Source organism: Acromyrmex echinatior, chromosome 13, assembly GCF_024713525.1.
Source record: "Acromyrmex echinatior isolate Ae372 chromosome 13, ASM2471352v2, whole genome shotgun sequence".
NCBI lineage: Eukaryota > Metazoa > Arthropoda > Insecta > Hymenoptera > Formicidae > Acromyrmex > Acromyrmex echinatior.
Window position 1 is genome coordinate 10,493,309 of NC_141864.1, and position 21,932 is coordinate 10,515,240.

At 36.9% G+C, this 21,932-nt stretch overlaps 4 protein-coding genes across 7 annotated transcripts; 2 read left to right on the forward strand and 2 right to left on the reverse strand.

Moving 5' to 3' along the window:
- Nucleotides 1-116: 116 nt before the first annotated feature.
- FoxK (forkhead box K) lies at nucleotides 117-6,267 on the reverse strand. Of its 3 annotated transcripts, none has more exons than XM_087412489.1 (6): nucleotides 6,011-6,267; nucleotides 4,742-5,133; nucleotides 2,976-3,764; nucleotides 2,617-2,873; nucleotides 2,438-2,540; nucleotides 117-2,340 (listed from the first exon to the last, which is right to left on the reverse strand). In XM_087412489.1, the coding sequence occupies exons 2-6, from the start codon at nucleotides 5,098-5,100 to the stop codon at nucleotides 2,163-2,165; spliced, it is 1,686 nt and encodes a 561-aa protein (XP_087268615.1). In that variant the 5' UTR covers nucleotides 5,101-5,133; nucleotides 6,011-6,267; the 3' UTR covers nucleotides 117-2,162. The 3 variants fall into 3 exon arrangements, with proteins under 3 accessions (XP_087268615.1, XP_011061522.1, XP_011061521.1); XM_011063220.2 differs by having other exon boundaries at nucleotides 4,742-5,076; nucleotides 6,011-6,266; XM_011063219.2 differs by lacking the exon at nucleotides 6,011-6,267 and having other exon boundaries at nucleotides 4,742-5,957.
- Nucleotides 6,268-7,460: 1,193 nt separating this feature from the next.
- Rab40 (RAS oncogene family member Rab40) lies at nucleotides 7,461-11,917 on the forward strand. Its single transcript, XM_011063217.2, has 4 exons — nucleotides 7,461-8,299; nucleotides 8,818-9,011; nucleotides 9,107-9,329; nucleotides 9,559-11,917. The coding sequence occupies exons 1-4, from the start codon at nucleotides 8,140-8,142 to the stop codon at nucleotides 9,870-9,872; spliced, it is 891 nt and encodes a 296-aa protein (XP_011061519.1). The 5' UTR covers nucleotides 7,461-8,139; the 3' UTR covers nucleotides 9,873-11,917.
- A 1,106-nt stretch (nucleotides 11,918-13,023) lies between these two features.
- On the reverse strand, nucleotides 13,024-15,034 carry LOC105150263 (glucose-induced degradation protein 4 homolog). Its single transcript, XM_011063215.2, has 4 exons — nucleotides 14,750-15,034; nucleotides 14,250-14,417; nucleotides 13,926-14,158; nucleotides 13,024-13,755 (listed from the first exon to the last, which is right to left on the reverse strand). The coding sequence occupies exons 1-4, from the start codon at nucleotides 14,894-14,896 to the stop codon at nucleotides 13,692-13,694; spliced, it is 612 nt and encodes a 203-aa protein (XP_011061517.1). The 5' UTR covers nucleotides 14,897-15,034; the 3' UTR covers nucleotides 13,024-13,691.
- An 853-nt stretch (nucleotides 15,035-15,887) lies between these two features.
- inc (BTB/POZ domain-containing protein inc) lies at nucleotides 15,888-21,914 on the forward strand. 2 transcript variants are annotated; one of them, XM_011063214.2, is made up of 4 exons: nucleotides 15,889-16,136; nucleotides 16,307-16,603; nucleotides 17,388-17,516; nucleotides 19,077-21,914. In XM_011063214.2, exons 1-4 carry the CDS (start codon nucleotides 15,921-15,923, stop codon nucleotides 19,104-19,106), a joined length of 672 nt encoding a protein of 223 aa, XP_011061516.1. In that variant the 5' UTR covers nucleotides 15,889-15,920; the 3' UTR covers nucleotides 19,107-21,914. The 2 variants fall into 2 exon arrangements, with proteins under 2 accessions (XP_011061515.1, XP_011061516.1); XM_011063213.2 differs by lacking the exon at nucleotides 19,077-21,914 and having other exon boundaries at nucleotides 15,888-16,136; nucleotides 17,388-18,611.
- The last annotated feature ends 18 nt before the right edge of the window (nucleotides 21,915-21,932 follow it).

Sequence of the window (21,932 nt, forward strand, 5' to 3'; positions counted from 1 at the left end):
AACTTCAATCGAGCTGACATTCTTCTCGATCGAATTTGGAACTCGGATGTTGATGAAAAAAAAAAATAAAACACGTGGAGATGTAAATGGGGAAAAAATGAAGGAGCACAACGGAATGACGATGTAGTATTAATTTTATTGCGTATTATACATATGCACACATACATGCACATCGTGACATTGAAGGAAAGTGTGTATGTGTATATGTAGCGCGTACGTATACTCGTTTCGCATATCGATCTTTCGCGAGCACACGTGACACACTCGCGACCGCGAACATTATCTTACTATTTGCTGCGTGTATACACGTATCTCGCACACGTATGTACGTATATGTATAATAATAGTGACATACGTCGTTCGTGATACGTATGTATCAACACTGTACAGCGTGTTCATCCTTCTAGCAGTATCATCCTTCAAAAACCACCCTTTGTTGTGCTCATGTACGTCCGACTATAGAAAAATAAACGTTTCAGATAGAATGCTCGCTCTCGCGAAAGGTGCGAAAAATAAATTTCGTTTTTCCTTCCCTTTTTCTTTCTTTTTTTTTTTTTGCCTCTTTATTGCACCACGCTCTTTTCCGATCTCCGTATAACGCATCTACGTTCAATCCTGCTGCCCCTCCTTTTGCTCCACCGTAAATCTAACGCTACTATGTGTCGTTTTTCCTGTTTTTTTTTTAATGTTTATTTTTATCTTGCCTAACGCCGATGTTCTAGGAGAATCGGCGAGTTTAAGATTAACTACGATTGCACGAGAAAAGTAAACCGATCGCAGGAGGAATCAGTAATCGAGTTTGGCATCATTATCATCGATCGCATTATTATCATTTTTCCTCTCGACATTGTTTTACAAAACTCTCTCGCCTGTCTTTCGCTTTCGTTTTACCTTTATCTATTTTTTTTTTAATTTGAAACAGCTTCTCCTATATTAATTAAAAATGAGACTATTATAAATGATTAGATTAGGTGAACCATTTCATTGTGGCAACGAAATAATCGACCATATTCGAAGGGCGGCGAGAACTCGGAATGAAAAAAAAATTCAAAAAAATCCTTGATGGAAGATATTTTCTTCCCCTACTCCCCGCCGGACCAGCGAGATGCGCATGTGAACTCCCTACAGGAGAAGTATTATATTTATACAATATGTTCCCGTGTATAGCCGCTCGATCAGCTCGAATTAGATTCTACTAACATAAAATCGCGTCCTTACATTAATTATACAATGTTAAACATACATTATAAGGCTCTATTTTTTTGTTTCCTCTGGCTCTGGTAACAATCTCTAACAGAGACCACATCGTTAACGTTACAAAAGCTCGTCGGTTTTATCCGCCCGTTCTTTATCAGTTTTCTCATTGTCATACTGATATTCTGCGTTTTATCTTCGTTCTCAGATAGAATGTTCGATTGAGCGTCTTGTAAAAGAGCGCTAATTGTAATAATCTATTATTTTTCAGCTCTCTTATCACTTTGCCTATCGTTAATCTTCATTAGTCGCGATGACGACGCCAAGCCGGTGCAAGCGGTAATACGAAAACAGAAATCGCGCGAATGAAATGTCGGTCAGCGAATTCAGCTGTGGATAAATCGCATTTTCGCTCCATTCAATTCAATGGATTACACTGGATAACACTCTCATTTTCTCTTCTCTTCTTTGTCTATTTAATATATCGGCTAAACGCTGAATGGCACACGTTACCGCATCACATTATTGCAATTTGATGTGTCAGCGCAACAGCTGCTGTTACTATTTTGGATGACCTTCAATCAAATAAGCTCCATATACATATATACTATATCTTCTGCCGAAGTTAACAAGTCATAAAGAGAAAGCATTTAATAAAGTATATATATATCTTATGTACATTGACTGTTGTTGAGAAAATCATGTTGAAAACATGAAGTCTAGGATAGGAAAAGTGTCTTCTGCTCGTTCTTTCTCTCAGTGGTTGATTTTCTTTTGCGGGCTCGTACACGCGACAGTTTCTCGCAATTCTCGCGAGAACATAGAACTGACGCTCGATCTCGATTATGTGCAGTCTAAAGCAGGTTATGCGGTTAAAATAAAATGAAGTTTGCAGTGTGTGTGTGTTCGACGACAGGCAAATAATGTAAATGTAATGTTCTACGTAACAGGATGCTAGATATATCAGTTCAATGATCATCCATTTCGTGAATACGTTGACGTTTAGATTGCGATAGCTGATGTTCAGGAGGCTCAGGGCTCTCGACGATGGCAAGCGGGGCCGGTGAACCTGGCGAGCTGTCTGATTCTTCATGAGTGCGTTTGCTAACCCCCCCAATGCCAGCATCGGGGCTAATAAAATTTCCACTGTTGCGAACAGAAAATTCACACAAAATTGTAAATTATGTAAATATAAACAATAAAATACCATGCGAATTAGATGCGAATAAGAACGTAATTGTACCTGTAATTATAGGTTGTTTGTACAATAACAGGAGCTGGACTATATTGGCCAGCTGGAGATAAAGAATGGTCCTCTACAGCATTCCCAGGCACCAAATATTTTTCTGTTTCAAGAAACGAGCCATAAAGTATTTCTCAAAAAGAAGAAATTTTTTTAGATTACAAGACAAAAACAATTACCTTCTCTTCCTGTGGCATCGCCACTGACACCATTTGTTACCACTGTTTGCATCAGGCGTCCCTTATGAGTTGTCTGGGACGATGTATACGGATGTCCGGGAGAACCGGGTGCTGATTGACTTGTCGCGAGTTGTCCAGCCGGAGATGGGACCGAACTATCCGGATAAGATTCGGGTCCAGGGGAAGCCTCTCTGCTTAGACACTCAGGCGTAATTAATCCACTGATTCCTACATGAGATGGAGATGCTGGAGCACTTCTGTTGATTGGAGCATAAATGGTGTTAAATTAATATTAAATAAATTATCATATATAATCGATACATACGATACAGATAACATAAAGCTTTTTTCAAAATTACCTTGACGATAACGTTCCAAAGGGTGCACGGAAACATGGTACACCACGTTGCCGTCTTCGTCTGAACGCTTGCTCAATAAGTTTATTCTCCGATTGAGGATCAATCTTCCAGAAAGAACCCTTCCCTGGCTCTTCTTGACTCCTGGGCACTTTGATAAAATAGCGATTCAACGACAAATTATGCCGTATAGAATTTTGCCAACCCTTATCTGCGGTTCTATAATACGGATAGTGCTTGGTGATGTATGAATAGATGCCTGATAAGGTAAGCTGCTTATCATGCGCCGAGGCGATTGCCTGGACAATCAGTTGCGCATAGGAGTACGGTGGTTTCGAGTCATCTTTTGGTGGACTGTAATGTGGTGCTGTACCATTCGGTCCTGAACTGTTACCTCGATAACGAGCATCAGCACCAGGCTCTGGGCTTATTTGCCTGCTGGAGCTCTGTCCACCATCATGCCTCTCCAAGCTATGCCTATCCAAAGTGGAATTCTGCGAATCGTTTGCTACGGAAGCGGCATACGCCGCAACCATCTGCAAATCCGCCGAAATGTTTCTCCTGCCCTGACCAGCACGCGGACTTGCTGGACACGAATTAGCGGCGCTTATTGTCCCCGTGGGTGACGGGAAAGGGCTGCTATATCCGGCGTCCGGTATGTTTATCCGCAGAGGAGGTAGTGGTGCCCGCTGCTTCGGCGGAGAGGGCACGCGAATGTTACTCTGTTCCTGCTCGTCAACAAGTGATTGGAACAACAGCTTTATCGTTGTACTTGGAAATCTGAATGTACATCTGAAACACCATTAAAATCAATTGTAATTATAAGATATTCGAAGCAGTATTATCATTAATTACATGAATTCAATGATAATAAATACATTAATTCTCCATCAGTCATGTAAAATTTTACGTCTTTTGTCAACAACTTGGATCTTTGAGCTTTAATGCAGATTTTTATGCTGTTCCAAACTGTATGAAAATCTAAAAAAATTTTTGCGTACTTACGAAAACTTTGACAAGTTTTTACTATCATAAAACTCGGATTGTACTTATTTTTTACAGATTTAAATTTATCCACAAGAATGCACAATCAAAATTGACTATGTCTTCGAAGTCCAAATTGACCAGGGAGCAAAGAATTAATAATAATGATAAATTAAAAATAAATTTATCGTCTGAAAAAGTACACACATTCATATTTCATTATAGTTCTAAATTGTTATACGACTTATAATTATTAATATCAACAAGAATCTTTGTTTGATCACGTTTTTATAAATACTTAGCTTGTTCTTTTCCGATAAACTTACATTATACCTTTTCTTTTTCTCTCCATGTTGGACAGAAAAGAACGAAACAAACGGCCTAACAAATTGAACTGAAAAGAACAGATCTAAAGACTAGTTGTTTCTGTTACAAAAATAATTGTCACTCTGAATGTTCGTCCATTTTTACATAATCATCTTTCATAATCGCCAGGGTCATGGCTATCTTTATCTATTATCTAAGGATTAAGAAAAAAAGGACGACAAACAAAATTATGAGCTTCATTTATAAAGAAGATAAAATTCAAGGTAACATACATAAATATTCCAAGATGATTAAACCTTTGATCCTATCATAACTCGCGGTATAGCGACGCGAGTTACAGCATGGCTAAGAAAAAGTAACACCCGGTGATGTTTAATACAGAAGAGAAAGCCGGCGGTCGCGCGCGTGAAACAATAATAAATAAATAAATAATGTCCGCGAGGAGAGTGAAGACTCACGTCTTTGGCAGTTGATAGACAGGGGCGCCTTTACGTTGAAATACCCCGTCGACGAATACGCCGTTCTTGCCGTTGCAGACCATATAGAAAAATGGATGCTCGTAGAAGATCTCGAGGTGCCGGCGCGAGATAAAGTTAGAGTGGCCCATGTTAACGTCGACCTCACCCTTGCTGCTGTTGCGGCCGATCGTGATGCGTCGTTGCCTAACCATGTACTCGAACTCGCGGGCCTCGAGCCGCGCTATCGGCGCCCCGCTCGACTCCGGATTCCACTGCATCTTCGACGGGCTGGCCGGCGCCGACTTCAGTGCCAATAGGGCCCACGCGTCGCTCTCCTGGGTACGAGAGTACGTAGACATAGCACCGAGAGCGAACGAGCCGTGATGTATAAGCTGAGAGCAAGCACGGAAAAGAGAGCAAGACGACTGAGACGGGCGGGGAAAGGGAAAGAAAGAGAGAGAGAGAAATAGGAGAGGAGCGGAACGAAAGAGAGTGAGCGAGAACAAGAGACAGAGAGAGAGAGAGAGAGAGAGAGTGAAGGAGACGGAGATGGCGCAAGACGAGACTCGAGAGAGCAACACAGATAGATAGCTGCTAGCTCGAAAAAGAGAGATAAATTCACGGACGTTCGCGCTGGTTCGCGCGATTCAGATACGCTAGATAAATAGATAAAACGCAACGGCGGAACGAACGGATGCGAGTCGAAATAAACCGGCAAAACTCAAGGAATACAGGCGTCTCTCAAGGCGGTATACAAGTATACAGATGATGAAAATTAGACGGAGAGGGTGTGTGTACTGTATGCGCGCCGTGATAGCGGAGAGGGGTGACGTTCGCGAACGGATGGAAAGAGAGGGGGATAAAGAAAAACGACGGGCAAGAAAATCGTAGCGCCCGGTCGAAGGAGAGATTTCAGCGGGCAAGACAAAATCGGGCGCGCGCGCGCGACTAATAAACGCCAGACAAAAGAGAAATAGAGAGAGAGAGAGAGAGAGAGAACACGGCACGAACCGCGTATGAACACGCACACGCGAGAGTATACTCGCGAAATATGTGAAATATGGCCGGCTCTCCTCAAACTCTCCTTTCTCCGCGCCGAGTTCGTTATTCGTATATGTGTGTGTCAATATGGGATACAGAACGAATCGGCACGATGCCGTGATCTCTTTCTCTCTCTCTCTCTCTCTCTCTCTCTCTCTCTCTCTCTTCCTTTCTTTCACCATGCGCGCGCGCGCTCGTCAAGAGTACAAGCAGTATCAAGTCAAGCACCTTCTAAGTTCGCTCCTGTCTCCGCGGTCGTTCGGGTTCACCTCGCCTCCTCGTGTGTCACGGTCTTCGTTGATCCTCGATCTTTAGATTCGGCGAGAAGCGAGGATAGTGGCGACAACGATGACAATGGTGACAGACAAACAGGCGAGCGGACACGCGCGCGCGCGCGTTCCCGGCGACACGATGACGATACACGCGTCGCACAAATATTTTCTTCCTCTTGTTTACCCACAATCCGAAACGTGGACGGGTGTCACCACGTGACGCGGCAACCGCGAATCGGCGCCCGGTTTGAAAATCGAAAATCGAACGCCGGGGACTCGACTCGCGCGAGTCGCGGCCTCCCCTCCCTCGATTACGTCCAATTCCGGTCCAACATCGCGACATTCTCTCTTCCCTCCACGCGCACACCTTTCAAGGATTCCCGAAGGAGAAACTATCGAAGAAAACTGAGAATTCCCGAGAACGTAAACGAGTCGTGATGATCAGAGATATGGGCTTTCTACAATGAGTCGTTAATAATAAATCAAAAGTAGAAATGAGTATATAATTGTATTAATGTTATGTAATAATAGATCAAATCTAATGAGCGATCTTGTTCGGAAAAATGACTGAAGATCGGTTGAATTTGTCTATTTTTGCGCCAAGACGTTCCTTTGATTATGTCGCGTGGAAGTGATTTAGCTTTTCTATCTTTCTGAAATTTATCTCGAGATTCGAATAATCTTAACTTCCTTAAATCAACGTTGTCCAGTTGTATCATTGATCTCATCGAGGAGAAAGAAGGATGAACACAAGCGATTATAGAATTCTATTATTTACCAGAGTAGCACAAATCCTTTTATCTGAGCGAATGCTGACAATCGCGTTTTTCTGTTGGCTGCTCTCCTGTTGCGTTTTCTTATTGGTTATTTCGACCATCATTTTTGCCCTAGTCTATCATTAAATAAGCGCTAAAGCCCAGTTGCATCAACGTTACTTTGACTTTAAGCGAGACTTAAAGCTCTATCTGTCTCGTTCTAAAGCGAAAGAGAGACAGAGACAGAGAGAGTTTTAAGCCTTGCTTAAAATCAAAGTAACATTGTGTAATTGAGCCCAAGTAATTCTGTCGTTGACAAATACGATTGATCAATTTTAATGAATTAATCGTCGATTAAAGTTAATCGAAATTGGTAACACCAATCCATAGAACTCTTTTAGCGATAACTGCTAACTTTAATCTTCGATCAAAGTCGCAACGGTGTTTGCCACCATGATTATTAATGAAAACACGATGCATGGAAACACCAGTTTCATTTGACAATCCGGACGAATCGAAAATATAGAAACGTGTCCAATAACAGTAACATTTGCGAATGCAAGGAATTAATTAATGTAGATGGCGCTGAAATCATTCAAATTGATCGCTTGATAAAGCATTTGTTTTATGAAATGATAAGGCACTTTTATGGTTGCGAATAATTTTTCATTGTTTACATTTTTGTGTATTTTTAATGTGTAATTTTGTTTACTCTTCTTTAAGTGATTTGTTTATATTCCTTCAGAGGACAGCACTTCAAATGATACTCGCGAGTCGCGAATCACGAACGTACTCGACCTTCGCGGATTTCATTTTCGTGCATTTTCGTGACAGCGCGCAACTTCGTTGCGCAGTGTCACGCGAAACCAGGTGAGAGACTTGGAGGGACTGATGTGGTGCAGATAGGGAACTGAGGGGACAGACAAGTGCGACAACAACGAGGACAGCGCATCGATGAGTGGAGAAAGCTTTGTCAGCCCTGTTTGCTTTGTTATGATATACGTTCGCGTTGTCAGGGTTCGTGTCCCGGTCGCGTAAATAAGAGGGTGTTCACGATCGTCCCTGATCGTCGCTGATCGTCGCGACCGAGATCCATGAGAGAATCGACGCGACGTACCTGTGCACCGCGTTACGATGCGATAGCTTTCACCGGCCAAGTGCCCGACGAGGTCGCCGTCGAGGTGGCGACGGCGGTGCAGGTGGTGAAACTGGTGAAGGAGGATCCGTCCGCGTACCGCGAATACGGGAGGAAGTGTGACAGCGACAGGGCGAGCTTGGTCGTCCCGTTGGTCGCCTGCAGTATGCTCAGGGTCTGCGACAGGCGGATATTATGGCTGCGGGTGAGGCCAACACGGCGAAGCCTCGTCAGGAGAAACAGTACGACTACCTGCTCAAGTTCCTGCTGGTGGGAGACAGCGATGTTGGCAAGCAAGAGATCTTGAGCGGTCTCGAAGACGGTGCCGCCGAGTCACCGTTCTGCAGTGGCAGCGGTAATACTTTTCACTCTCTCAATATCATAAAATTTTTCTGTATCTCTTCTCAATATGTAACAAAACATTAGACCTATTCTTTTTAGCTCAATTTCTTGCATGGTTCATCTTTCCCTTTTTTTTTCATGGAAATAAAAAGAAAAAATTAATTGCGATACATTGGAACTTGTAATCAAACAACAATAATGCTTTTCTATAGTTCTTTTTTTTTTCAAAGTCATTTAAAACTTGTGTTCATTTCTACTAGTATAGATTAATCCTGGTTCACTCTTTATCTTTTTCTAATTCTTCAAACTGGAGAAAGATAAAAAGTAAATAAAATCAAGAGTAAAGTTAATTTATATTAGGTGTTGGAATTAATTCGTAGCGTTTTTTAATGAAAGAATGTTATTTATTTCACATGAGCATTAAAAAATACATTAATGAAAGTACTTCCCATCACTTGTAAAACGCTACGAATTAATTCCAACACCTAATAATAATAGAAATGGAGATCTGATCCTTTATTACTTTTTCAGCTTACAAGACTACCACTATCCTACTAGATGGAAAACGAGTCAAGTTACAATTATGGGATACATCAGGCCAAGGTAGATTCTGCACAATTATTCGGTCATATTCCAGAGGTGCTCAAGGTATACTTTTGGTATATGACATTACCAACAAGTGGTCCTTTGATGGCATCGATAGGTGGTTGAAAGAAGTTGAAGAGGTCAGATTTTATTTGACAAATTAAAATTTTATCTGATTATTGGTTCAGTCTTCTGATAGCATATAAAAATATATCTTTACATGAAATTTTTACAGCATGCTCCTGGCGTACCAAAAGTACTGGTTGGCAATCGTCTGCATTTGGCTTTCAAAAGGCAAGTAGGTGAACGAGATGCAGAGGCTTACGCGGCTAAGAATCGAATGGCCTTCTTTGAAGTCTCACCTCTCTGCGATTTCAACATCCGTGAGAGCTTCTCAGAGCTCTCTCGGATGGCATTACACAGGAATGGCATGGAAAGATTATGGCGATCCAATAAAGGTATTGATTAATGATATCTATCAGAAATTCTAAGATCAATATCATTCAATCTATTTTAAAATCTATTTCAATCTATCTTAAGATAGTAATGCGAATTTGCTTATGATATTTTAAGATTATTTAATGTAAAACAGGTTTTAATGTAAAAATCAGTATTAAATATGAATATTAAGATCCTAAAGCCTAAGATCTAGGAATTAGAACAATGAGAATTTAATTTGCTTTTCAGTGCTCAGCCTGCAAGAACTGGCGTGCCGTGCGATAGTGGCCCGAACAACGGTTTACGGTATCGATCAACTGCCGTTGCCCAAGTCCATCAAATCGCACTTGAAATCATACGCAATGACGACCACATCCCAACTACGCTACAACGGCAATCGCTCGTTAAGCTCGAGCAAGAGTTTGGGATCGCATCATCGGAAGTTACGCTTCGTCGGGGTGGGTCACAATAACGGTGGACTGTCGACGCCCGGCAGCTCACCCGGCAGCATCACCGATTCCCGCACAAGTTGTGTCGGTCGCAATTCCTGCACAGTGTCTTGAGAGTGACAAAGGACAGAAGTCAGGGTAGCGGTTACTTACAAAAGCGTCGCGCAGCAATCAGCGTTCTTCCCCTCTCCCTCTTCGTTTTATCGAGAATGCAAACGCGTTTACAATGTTGTTTCACAATTCATAGTAATTACTGTTAGTATGAAATAGTATAAATATATGAAATTCCAATTTGTCACTTGCCAACGTTGACGGGATATACTTGTTACGTTTATATCATGATACATTTCATATATATTTTTTCACACATCCGCGAGCCGCGCACACAGTTTCACCATCCGAATTAACGAGCTTAAGGGAGACGAGCTGTCATGTATCCGTGCCATCTGTTGTACGAAATTAAGAGAGAGTCGCGGCACGTAAGCAAAGAAATCGCTTAAACGTTACCGAGTGTTATTGATTGCAAAGCTCGCACGAGTTTTCATCGCGTAAAGAGAACGTGTCAGAATTACGAAGATTTATAAAATACCCACGCGATATATCACGCAACATTATGCGACTCGAGTGTGCCCATACTTTAAAGCCCTTGTAAGCTGCTTTATTTTTTTTTTGGCCGTTGTTGGAAAAGCATCTCTTTCCACAAACGTATCTCTCTGTGCGGAATGTTTTTTCTTCGATCATAAGCTTACAGGAGCAGCGAGTAATGAATTGAAAAGTACAAGTTCGCTAAGTCTACGGTGGTTGTGGTGTAGACTAATGATGATAGCATAAGTGTAGAAAGTTTTAGAGCAGCTAACTCGAGATATATTTAGCAACATATATATATATATATATATATATATATATATATATATGTATATATATGTATATATATTTTCACTTGCTTACGACGCGTTTTATCGGAAACTACCGGTTACCGAGCGCGGAAGAGCTATATATTTTTTAAGAAGACGGTTTTATAAAGAGCAATAAAATTGACTCTTTCTACGGCACGAGTTTTTACCATTACATTATGTTGATCGAGCGAGATCGGATAATTTCCTCATTTTTTTTTATCTTGTTATCTCTCTCCCCGATAATACGATAATTGTAAATCGCGCAAAGCGATACGAACTTTATTCTCGTCCGTGTTCAACGAAATACGGACCTTCCCTTCCCTGAATATGTTATTTAAAAGTATCGTCTTATTTTATGTTACCTAAATGTAAGTCACATACACATGTACAGTGTAAGATTGCAGGAGATGCGTTTGTGTGTAATATAGATAGATAGATAGGTAGAAACACACTCGATCTCTAACAACATTGTCTGTAACAAATCACTCGATGCCAGGAAAGCACATGAGTTGTATATTTATACTACGTTAGATTTAACTAAATTATATTCTGTGTATATAAAAAAAAAGAATTATATTATAATATTGTTTTATATGAATATAACACGATGTGCTTACTTGTCTGTGAGATGTACTAAATAAATTTAACTTCACATTAATGCATTATACAGTGCATGTAATCGATATGTAAAGATTTGAAAACGGACTTCCTATTTCGAAATATCAAATTTTCTTTAATAAATAGAGTTCACACGTTTTAATTATATATAAACATTTTGTTACAAGATAATGCTATCTTTCATGTACGAAGGAATATTCACTTAAAGGGGGCCACGTTTTAAGAAAGGGAAGAACGGAAAATGCCGTCCCGTTTGCCAAAATGCTTCTAATTTAATAATGAAATACTAATTTTGTTGAGTAGAGTTTTTCATACAGAGCTTGTTTCATACATTTGCTGTATATAGTAAACACGTTCTAGCTTTTTTAACTACGATTTAGTTACAGTTTATTAATCGATTTTCTTAATAGAGTTTTTTATTAAATTCAATCATTGGAATTGGCAAAATTTTCTTTTTTAGTAACTTGTAATACTACTTTCTTGTCAATTTGAGCATTGTAACTTACATCGATGTATTTCCATCTACAGTGATTCTATTTATATAATAGCGAAATCCGATTTCAATTTATATTCATTTATAATTGTGTTCCAGTTTAAAGCACATGCGATTGTATAATGAAAATAAATCGAATATTTATAAACCCATAGACGTCTTATAAAACAAGTATTCAATTCGATCCTTTCATAAATAATTGTGTAGTAAATGTGTAGTAAAATATCGTCAATAAATGTCATATTTTCTATTGTATATTTTTTAAGCAAAAATTAAATTCAGTTAGCGTTTGAAATTGACGAGTTTCGCAGTTTCGCAAAAAAAAAAAAAAAAAAAAAAAAAAAATACTGAAAAAATAAAATTTCACAGATTGATATGACATTTTTGCACGGTATGTTCATATATGTAATATCGATATCAATAACTGATAATATAAAGATAATTTTTCTCAAAGAAACACAACAACACATAATTTATAGGGATGTGACAACAGTAGAGCTTTTTTTTTTATAATAAAGGTCGACTTAACATAATTAACAATATCAGTGTACTCTTAAGGTATCTGATATATTAAATATATATTTCCTATACGTATATATCTACGTTTTCCAATATCCAAAGTGACTGTTTGTTACATGAACTTATCGATTCGGTATGTGTTTTTATTATAAACAGTATATGACTGTTCTATCAGTTTGAGTATTTAGGTAAATTATTAATTAGCACAAATATAAAAAGAAAAACAAAATTATTAGTATTTCACAAAGCTAAATAAAAAGTAATATCGAAAATAATATATTCCATTTGAAACATCAATATCACTGGTGATCGAGAACGGTTCCGTAAACGTCACACGCAAATGAGAGCTGTAGTATGCCAATATAAATCTCGAATAAGCTACATGATTACCTCTATTACAGCTTAACTTATATACAATCGTATATATATATATATATATATATATATATATATATATATATATATATATGCATAATTATAGTAATGCTTATCACAACGGTGTACTATTTTCCTAAGGGAATCGTTACATTTAATTAACATTCGATTAAAAATATGAAGACAAGTTTTACGAACAGCCAACATATGTCTAATACCTATTCTTAAAATCAGGTATACATATATTTTATATATGTATGTATAAAATACATTAGAGTCAGATAGTTTAATCGCATAAAATAAATAAATTTTTAACATAAAATAAGATCAAATCTCGATATAGCTTTCGCGATTATCGTTTCCGTTTTTCTTTTTTCCTTGAGACATACGTACAGCTTCATTCAAACAACAATTACACTTGATCTTTTCTAATGTAGTAAACAGATCTCATAAATCTTTTAAACAATGTGAAAAAAAAAAATTTACAAAATAATGTAATTATTTTCATCATCGTTACAAAACTCGTAAAACCAATAGTCGATTTTACAATGTCATGCACATATAAACTTTTTAATATGCTTCAGTCAGTGATCAAAACTAAATGCCAAAATATTGAATGTACTTGAATCATGCATACAATAACAATAAACACAAACAAATATTTTGAAGCTTTTGTCAGACTATTGAATAACAAACACCAATAATTTAAAATGATATGCATCAGATAATTTATTTCGACTAAAATCGTTTTACAATCAATTATGTTGAATTAATTATTCCGCAGTCGATCACTCACTAAATAGGCACTCCAATTCTCATAATCTGAACAATTTTTAACATAGTTGACTAAAAGGATATCCCGAATACTTTTCACTGTAAATCTTTCCCAGAATTGTGGGGTGTGTCACGAATAATAAACAGACTCATTATGATACTTCTAATAAGATTTATAAGACGAAATTTTTATGAGATCTGTATGCTAAAAAAGAAAAGACGCGAATATCGTGAAATTTTTCAGCAAACGTATCGACTTCACCTGAACTCGTAAATTTGTATACTGTGCTCTGGAACATGTCTCAAATTCAAGGATTGATACCTGAAACAATGTACATAAAAGTATCTTTTTAATCATTTCATATAGTATGTTCGCGATATGAATTTTTCTTAAATATAACATTATTGTATTCAGAAATCAAATATCACTAATTGAAAGTAATTAGCGTTATAACTACTTACGATACTCTAACTTATAATATAATGTTTTACCATTCGGAACTACGATGATAATAAAAGCCTTCTATCGTGGCGGCGGATTTCTGGAAGCAAATATAGTAAAATCCTGCGAAGGAGGCACCATTGATATCTTTGATCGTATGATCAGGTACCAGGAAGTGCTCCTTCCACCTCATAAATACAAAATCTGTTCCTTTCAGTGCCTCATAATCAAATGTATCAGAATTGAACGTTTTGGCATATTGGCAGAACGAGTCGAATTTACTCTACAATAAGATTGAGAAAAATAAGTACTAAAATAAGACATAATATCGATAAACTACATATGGCAACAACTTGAGCAATAAGCTTACGAACCCAATGTTTCTTATCAACATCCTCGTCAGCATCCCATTTGCGAGTCAAAAAGGGATATTTTTTCGAGATGATTTCACCGTCAAAGAATGTCGTCAGTGTTGGAAACTCTTCCGTAAGACCTTTGATCTTCAGATATCCACAGAGATAACTGTTTTCCTCGTCCACATGCTGCAACGGAACAAACGCGATGTAAAGAATCAAACTAATCTCACTCCATGTGTATCATAAACAATCCTGTTCCAGCTTACGTCAACTTTAATTGTACGCAAATATGTGAATTATCTGTTGCAAAGAGAGGAAGGGAGAGAGAGAAAGGATGAAGAAAGAGTGAGAAGAAATGATTAGTTTCAGGCATCCTCGCCGTCGTCAAGAACGTTTCCTCTACGTCCGATTCGACGGGATCATGTTCGCCAATTTGTGGCGCAATTTCCAAAAAATGACGACATAACGGCGGCGATCGGGTCAGGGAGAGGGGACACGGCAAGGAGTGCACGACTAACCTGCAAAACCACCTCCACGTCGTAGCTGTTGCCCTTGGACTTTTGCGAGCCTTGGAAGCGCGAGCCGTTGTAGAGCAGGGACTTGGTGACACCCGGCTGCTTCGAGTTCGCGGGTGGCGGTGGAACCACGTCGACCTTCACCGGCATCCTCGCACGGCGTTGCTCCAAGCTTGCGTGCAGCGCGACGTTCAATTATGGTCCGCGACGACGACAGCGACGGCGACGGCGACAGCGACGGCGACGGCGACGGCGACGGCGATGACGGCGGCGGCGGCGGCGGTGACGACGCGCGACGCGGCGCCCCGCATATCACGATAGAGTGATCGTGTCGCAATGACTGCCGGTAATCCGCGGGGGTACGGACGTTTTTATGTACCGAGCCTCGAACCCAGACCACGAGCGAGTCCAGGGTGTACTTGATGATTCCCCCCCTCCCCCCGCGGGCGAGGAATCCTCTTCTGATCCCACGAATGTTGCGCCTCGCGTAACGCGTCGCCGTTTCTTTCTTACCTTTTCCTTTCTTTCCCGTGAAACGACCAGACGAGGAAAACTCTAACGAAAAACCGAGCGTCCAAAGTTACCCGCTCTCGAGACGACGAGCGCCGGAAGCCGCAAACTTGACGCCGGAAGCTCTCCTCGAAAACATGGCAGCCGTTTGAATCCATTTCGAATCTGAATGAATCGTTCGGGATAAATAATAAATCCGAATAAATTTTGTTATTTTTACTTTATTGTTAAATAAATCCGCGCATAATTATTCGATAATTAGTTAATATTCGGCAATGTTACTGAAAACAATTACAAGTATGTCCTGCAATATTTTGAATCGTATCTCAATATCGTAAGTAGATCGGAAGTGGGATAATTAACAAAATATAATTGTCAATTGCGAAACTATAAATAATAACAAAAAAGAAACAAAATTAATAATAATTAGCTACTTATTTTATTCAATATTCTCTTCCAGGCAAATTGCATGCTTTGAAATTTCACGATCATTCTAAAATTATCAGGTGAAATTACAAAATGATATAACTGTTAAATCGGACATCGTTTTACAGCTGTTAACAATTTCTATTTTTCCAAATTAGACAACTTCAGCGGATTTAAGACGCTGCACTGACCAGCCGCCCCGCGAACCCGTGACCCAACCTGATCTACTTTCCCTTTAATGTCAATTGATGCCAATGCAAGTATGGCGGAATTCGGCGATACGAACTCGCACGAGATGACAGAGAATCATGTCGGTAAGCGGTGCAAGAATCAGTGGGTGCGACTGAACGTGGGCGGGACGTACTTCTTGACAGCGAAGACCACCCTGGCGAGGGATCCGAACTCGTTTCTCTACCGGTTATGTCAGGAAGACTCTGATCTTATTTCGGACAGGGTTAGTTGACACTATTTCTTACCGGGAATTTCAAACGAATCCGTCCGAACAATCGTCGTGTTTCATCGTTCACATTGACGTTGAGAATGACGACGAATTTCTTCCCAACGGAGATCCTTGCGCTTCCCGTACCGAAATGCGGTGAATGACTTACGTTTTGTTTTCCCAAGGATGAAACGGGAGCATACCTGATAGACCGTGATCCTATGTACTTCAGTCCAATCTTGAATTATCTACGCCATGGTAAACTGGTTATCAACAAGGATTTAACAGAGGAAGGTGTACTGGAAGAGGCAGAGTTTTATAATATCACTGAGCTCATTCGGCTAGTCAAAGAGAGAATTATTCTGAGGGATACTCGACCACAGAGGGATTCCAAGAAGCACGTCTATAGAGTTATCCAATGTCATGAGGATGAGCTGACACAGATGGTGTCCACAATGTCGGACGGATGGAGATTTGAACAGGTATTAACAATTATTTCATTTATATTTACTTTATATTTTATTAACTAAAACATTGAGTATTTTCCAGTGAGCAACATGATATGATAGCGTTTTTCATTGAAAAAACTAAAGCAATACTGATTGCAATTGAGTACAAATTGGTTTACGTATTAGGTGTTGGAATTAATTCGTAGCGTTTTACAAGTGATGGGAAGTACTTTCATTAATGTATTTTTTAATGCTCATGTGAAATAAATAACATTCTTTCATTAAAAAACGCTACGAATTAATTCCAACACCTAATATATTTTCAATATTAATAAATGATTTAATCTTTTTTAGATTATGAGGTTATCATAACAACAAAGAATATGTAATTAAAAGAGTTAAATTATTTATTAACATTGAAATTATGTGAATTAATTTGCATTAAATTGTATTCGATGTGTATCAGTGTTGCACTAGTTTTTTCACTGTCAGATTAGAAATTAAGATTAAGATTGAAATTGATTAGTTGGAAGAAAGGAAATCAATACAAAATTTAACAAACTTTATTTTGATTGGTTCAATCTCATTCTCAATCTCAATTTCTAATCTGATATGTGTATAATACAGAATGTGAATCATTAGATTCTTATTGTTTGTCAATGTTAAACAAAGATAAAATGATCACTGTGCTATGCTATATTTCTTGCTGGAAATAATTATTTATACAATTTCTTGTGTACCTACTATTAGCAACCTGCAATGGCATTTCTTATTGCTTTTTTTTAATATAAATGCTGTTTTCCTTCTGTTTTTATAGCTAATCAACATAGGTTCTCAATATAACTATGGTAATGATGATCACGCGGAATTTTTATGTGTGGTAAGCAGAGAATACGGATCTAGTCAGCTCAGCTGTAAAGAAGAGGAATCTACGGATCGCGTCAAGGTACCGCTATCCTATTCGACTGTCTCCCATCCTTATTTGAGCCAAAGTAGCCATGACTGACGCGATCATTTTTGTTTTTGTTATATCCAAGCTGATATATGATAGACGCAGATTTATTAGCTATTCAATCACGTTTTTATTAAATACCTTCACCATTTTTAAGTAAAACTATGTATCCCCTAAGTAATTTGTGTCGGTATTATTGTTTTTCATGTTGGATCGCATGAGATAATTATTAAGGCAATAAACATCTATTTATTTATATGGAAATGCGAATGCTTTCCTGACTGAATGAAAAAAATATAAATTTTTAAGCACTCCATAAGCGGTATCTATTACTGTATGCTGAAGATTTACTCTTGCAATCCAACATTGATTTTTTTTGATTTCTAACGCTATTGTAAAATTAAATAACATTTTTTTATCAGTTTTAATAAGATAAAGTTAAAATAAGCAGTATTATTTTTGATATTAACAATTTGCCTTTACTGATGGTTGGATTGGGTTGGGTAGAAAACCAAAGATGAGCTTTATCACTATATACGCGATAAAAATGATTTATATATACACATTTATTATGAGATTGAATTTTATCTCATGTTTTGTCACTTACGCTTAATTCAGCAATACATTTTTCTGCATATAATATTCTTGACGATTGCTTAGAATTGAATTATTTTGCTTAATTGTTTTATAAAGGGACCAAATGAAAAGGAAAACAATTTTGTTGTAGACGTGAAATGTTCAGCAACAGATTTTATTAGGTGGCTTAATATTTTTTATTTTCTTCAGATCAAATTTGGAATAAAAACCTGTCGAATTTTCGGTTTGTTTCATATATATTTGTGTGTATGTGTGTGTATGTGTATATATATATATATATACATATATATATATATATATATCTAATCACATATTCTTTATATTTTGAAACCATGTTAAACTGAAAAGAACCGCCTAATAATCTGTAAAGCTCAGAGGCCTGTTCGCATGAGCATGTTCTGCCTCTGATATTTGTTGTATGTACCATATATATTATTGTTATTATTATTATTGTACCGCATGCCGTCATTGAATAAAGAATTTTTTCTTTCATTGGTTTGTGGTTATATATATACTTTATGCCCCGTATGACCTGCATGAATCATTATTGCATGCCAAATTATTCATATATCCTTTATGCGACATAAAGAGTGAATTGTCCACAGTGTATATTTTACCATCAATAGTTTATGTACAGTTATTTATACAATATAGAAAATAGTATTAAATTAATATGTATACTAATGCAATATGGGTTTGCTTTTCGATAAAGGTAGCTTTTGGGGAGCAAAGTATATAGCTATAATTAGATTAGCGTATTGGTATTTCTTATTTTATTGGTTTATGGCAACAATATGTAACAGAGGCGGAACAATTTTTTTTATATGATAATAAAACTATATAACTATATAACTTCAATTTTCCGTAATAGATCTTGTAATTAATGTTAAGTATAGCTATAAGTGAAGTGAAATTAATACAATTTTATTAAGTTTAGATTATTGGATTACATTCTAGGTTTTGCAGCAGAAGGGTTCACGCATGTAATGTCTAGATCCGTCCTTGTTTTCCCTTGCCTCCTTTAGTTTGATCAGCTGCGTTGCGACAAGATGAAGACTGTTTTCGTTTTTACATTTAAAGTATTAAATTATAAAACCCTTTTAAATACTCTTTTTCCATTATATTCTCTCTATTCTTAGATAATGTTAATCTACAGGGACATTACAGTGCAAAGGATAAAGAAAATTTTATAGATATGTATTTATTACATAGCGAGATTGTACATGAAGCTTTAAAAACCGAAAGTAACACATTATTATTAATTTATTCCTCTTTATTAACAGTGCCCAGAAGACGAAAAGAAAAAAAATGTCGATCTCACGAATGGAATAGTTTAATAATTTCATACAGTTTATATACAGATAATCGCGCGCGCGTGTGCGTTATACAACAAACACAAAGTAAAAACCTTCCTTTTTCTATAAGCACATCTATCTGCTTTAAAAGCAGATATGTTATATATATAATATATATATATATATATATATATATATATATATATTTAATTATAGATAATATAGTTATATATTATTAATAAATGACGTTGTTCCATAATGGCTGCAGTTATTTTTAGCTTTATTAAATACTTTAATGGATGAATGGCATTTTTGGAGGCAATCAGTTTCATACAAATTTTTATGGTAACGGTAATTTTTATCTTCAGTAGTAATACATAGTAGAGATTGCCTTTTTGTACTAAATTGTACAAAAGTTCTTTTTCCCATCCGTATCCTTATCGTAAGATGTCTAAATTACTTACCTTCGCACTGCCGCTAAAACATAATGATATTTGTATATCTAACGTGATAATTTTCAAAACTCAAGAGACACATACTAATAACTATCAGTATGTAAAGCTGACTTTATACATGTATTGTTAATACGGAAAGGAATTTTTTCTAAACAAAGCAATTGTATTACACTACTTGTTAAGGATACAGATTTGACATATATGAGAGAAGTAGGGATTTAAAATTCTTGAAAATGCCATTGCAAAAGAAATTTTTAAGAGCGAGGCGAGCGTATACAATTTAAAAGTATTCATTGCACATTTCATACACCATGTCTTAAGAAAAAAATACGAAATATGATTACATTATCGCGAATCAATGAAATGTGTATTATCACACATAGGAAAAAAAATTGAATTGTTTTCTTTTCGTGAATTATTTTGCATTTACAATATGATCCCCTACATCCGTGGTAATAAGTGTATTTTGCAACAGATGTAGGTTGTCAATTGTTTAAGGCCTATTAAAAGAGAAAAAGGAAAAAGTGTCCTAGACAATATATGTAAAATGTTAAATGGAAAAGCATATGTAATATTGGCTTGTTATAGATTGCCATTAGAACTATATTGTATACAAGTGTATAATTATTATCTCACATATTTACACGGTATTTTTCTTTGTCGAGTGAATACAATCAGAATACAAATCAATTGCATTTTGTGCGCCATCGATTGGTGTTTGTTATTTCGGCATAGGCAAAAGATACCTGCCATCAAAAGGGATATATATCAGATATTTATACGCAAGCAGTGAAAGGTATGCAACACAATGCATATCATTGCATTGCGATTTCGGCTAACAACAATTCATTTGGTACTGCGAAATTTCAGAAACTTTAGGACCAATATTGTTAATCCCGTGTGCTATGTACAGTGTTGTTAGGCTAATATAAAACATTATTTTCTAGCTCAAACCCATGTATTCTAATCGTTAATTTAGTCGGCATTAACGTTCATTATTGTCATATATTACACATGCGGATATATACGCCCTCGATCCTCTTTATCTTCGTGTAAAATTTGTACTTTCATAGGTAGAGATTTCTAACAATTATAGATAAATTTATTCAGTGTTTGGCTTTAGGAAGTAACATAGCGTTTACATACATTAAAGACTAAAATAATAATGATAGGAGATATCGTCACGAGGTCAGCGACGTAAAGGAGTTATCGTATGTGGAAGTATTTACACCATTGCGCATGTAAGACTTTATTTACATTACATAAATTTCATTTTTCAGTTTTATTGATTTAAGAATTTTCCACTGTGAGATGTCGAATGATTACGACAAAAGTATGCGAGTGCTTCTAATAATTTTGAATTTGCTTTTACCGCACCTCGATTAGCATCGGACTTCTGAAACAAGCTACGCTAACTTGTTTATAGAAACTAAAAATATTTATTAATTGTGGAAAGATATATACACATATATATATATATATATATATATATATATATATATATATATATATATACATATATATTATACACACACACACTCTAATGCTGAAGATTTTAATGGAACGGGTTCCGCATGTGTGTACATACAAACATCCATCGCGTCCTTGTATGTACATGGATGTGTAACACGAAACGTAATCAAAATCATTTATTTAATGATAGTTAAAAGTATAAATATTCCAGTATGATAAAGATATAAAACTTTAGAACTTTCTATGCAATAACTCTTATCCCTAGTAGTGCAATTCGCAGTAAGTGACGAAGAAGAATGTAGATATTTAACGCTGTTCATTTTCGCCAATCGTGCAGTCTTTTAAGTCTCGTATTTTCTAACATTATAAATTGGTAACAACTTTATGCATTGAATAATAATAATTCACACATGCGACAACTGTTGACATTATATTTCCGATAGGTGAGCTTATGTTAAGTAGTCCTTATGATTATAGTGTGTGATTTGTAAAGTGAAATAAAAAAATTAAACGCAAATTGTTTGTATTAATTGTAACTTATATGAAATAAAAGATTTATTATATACATTAAAGAGTGGCTTTTACCCTTA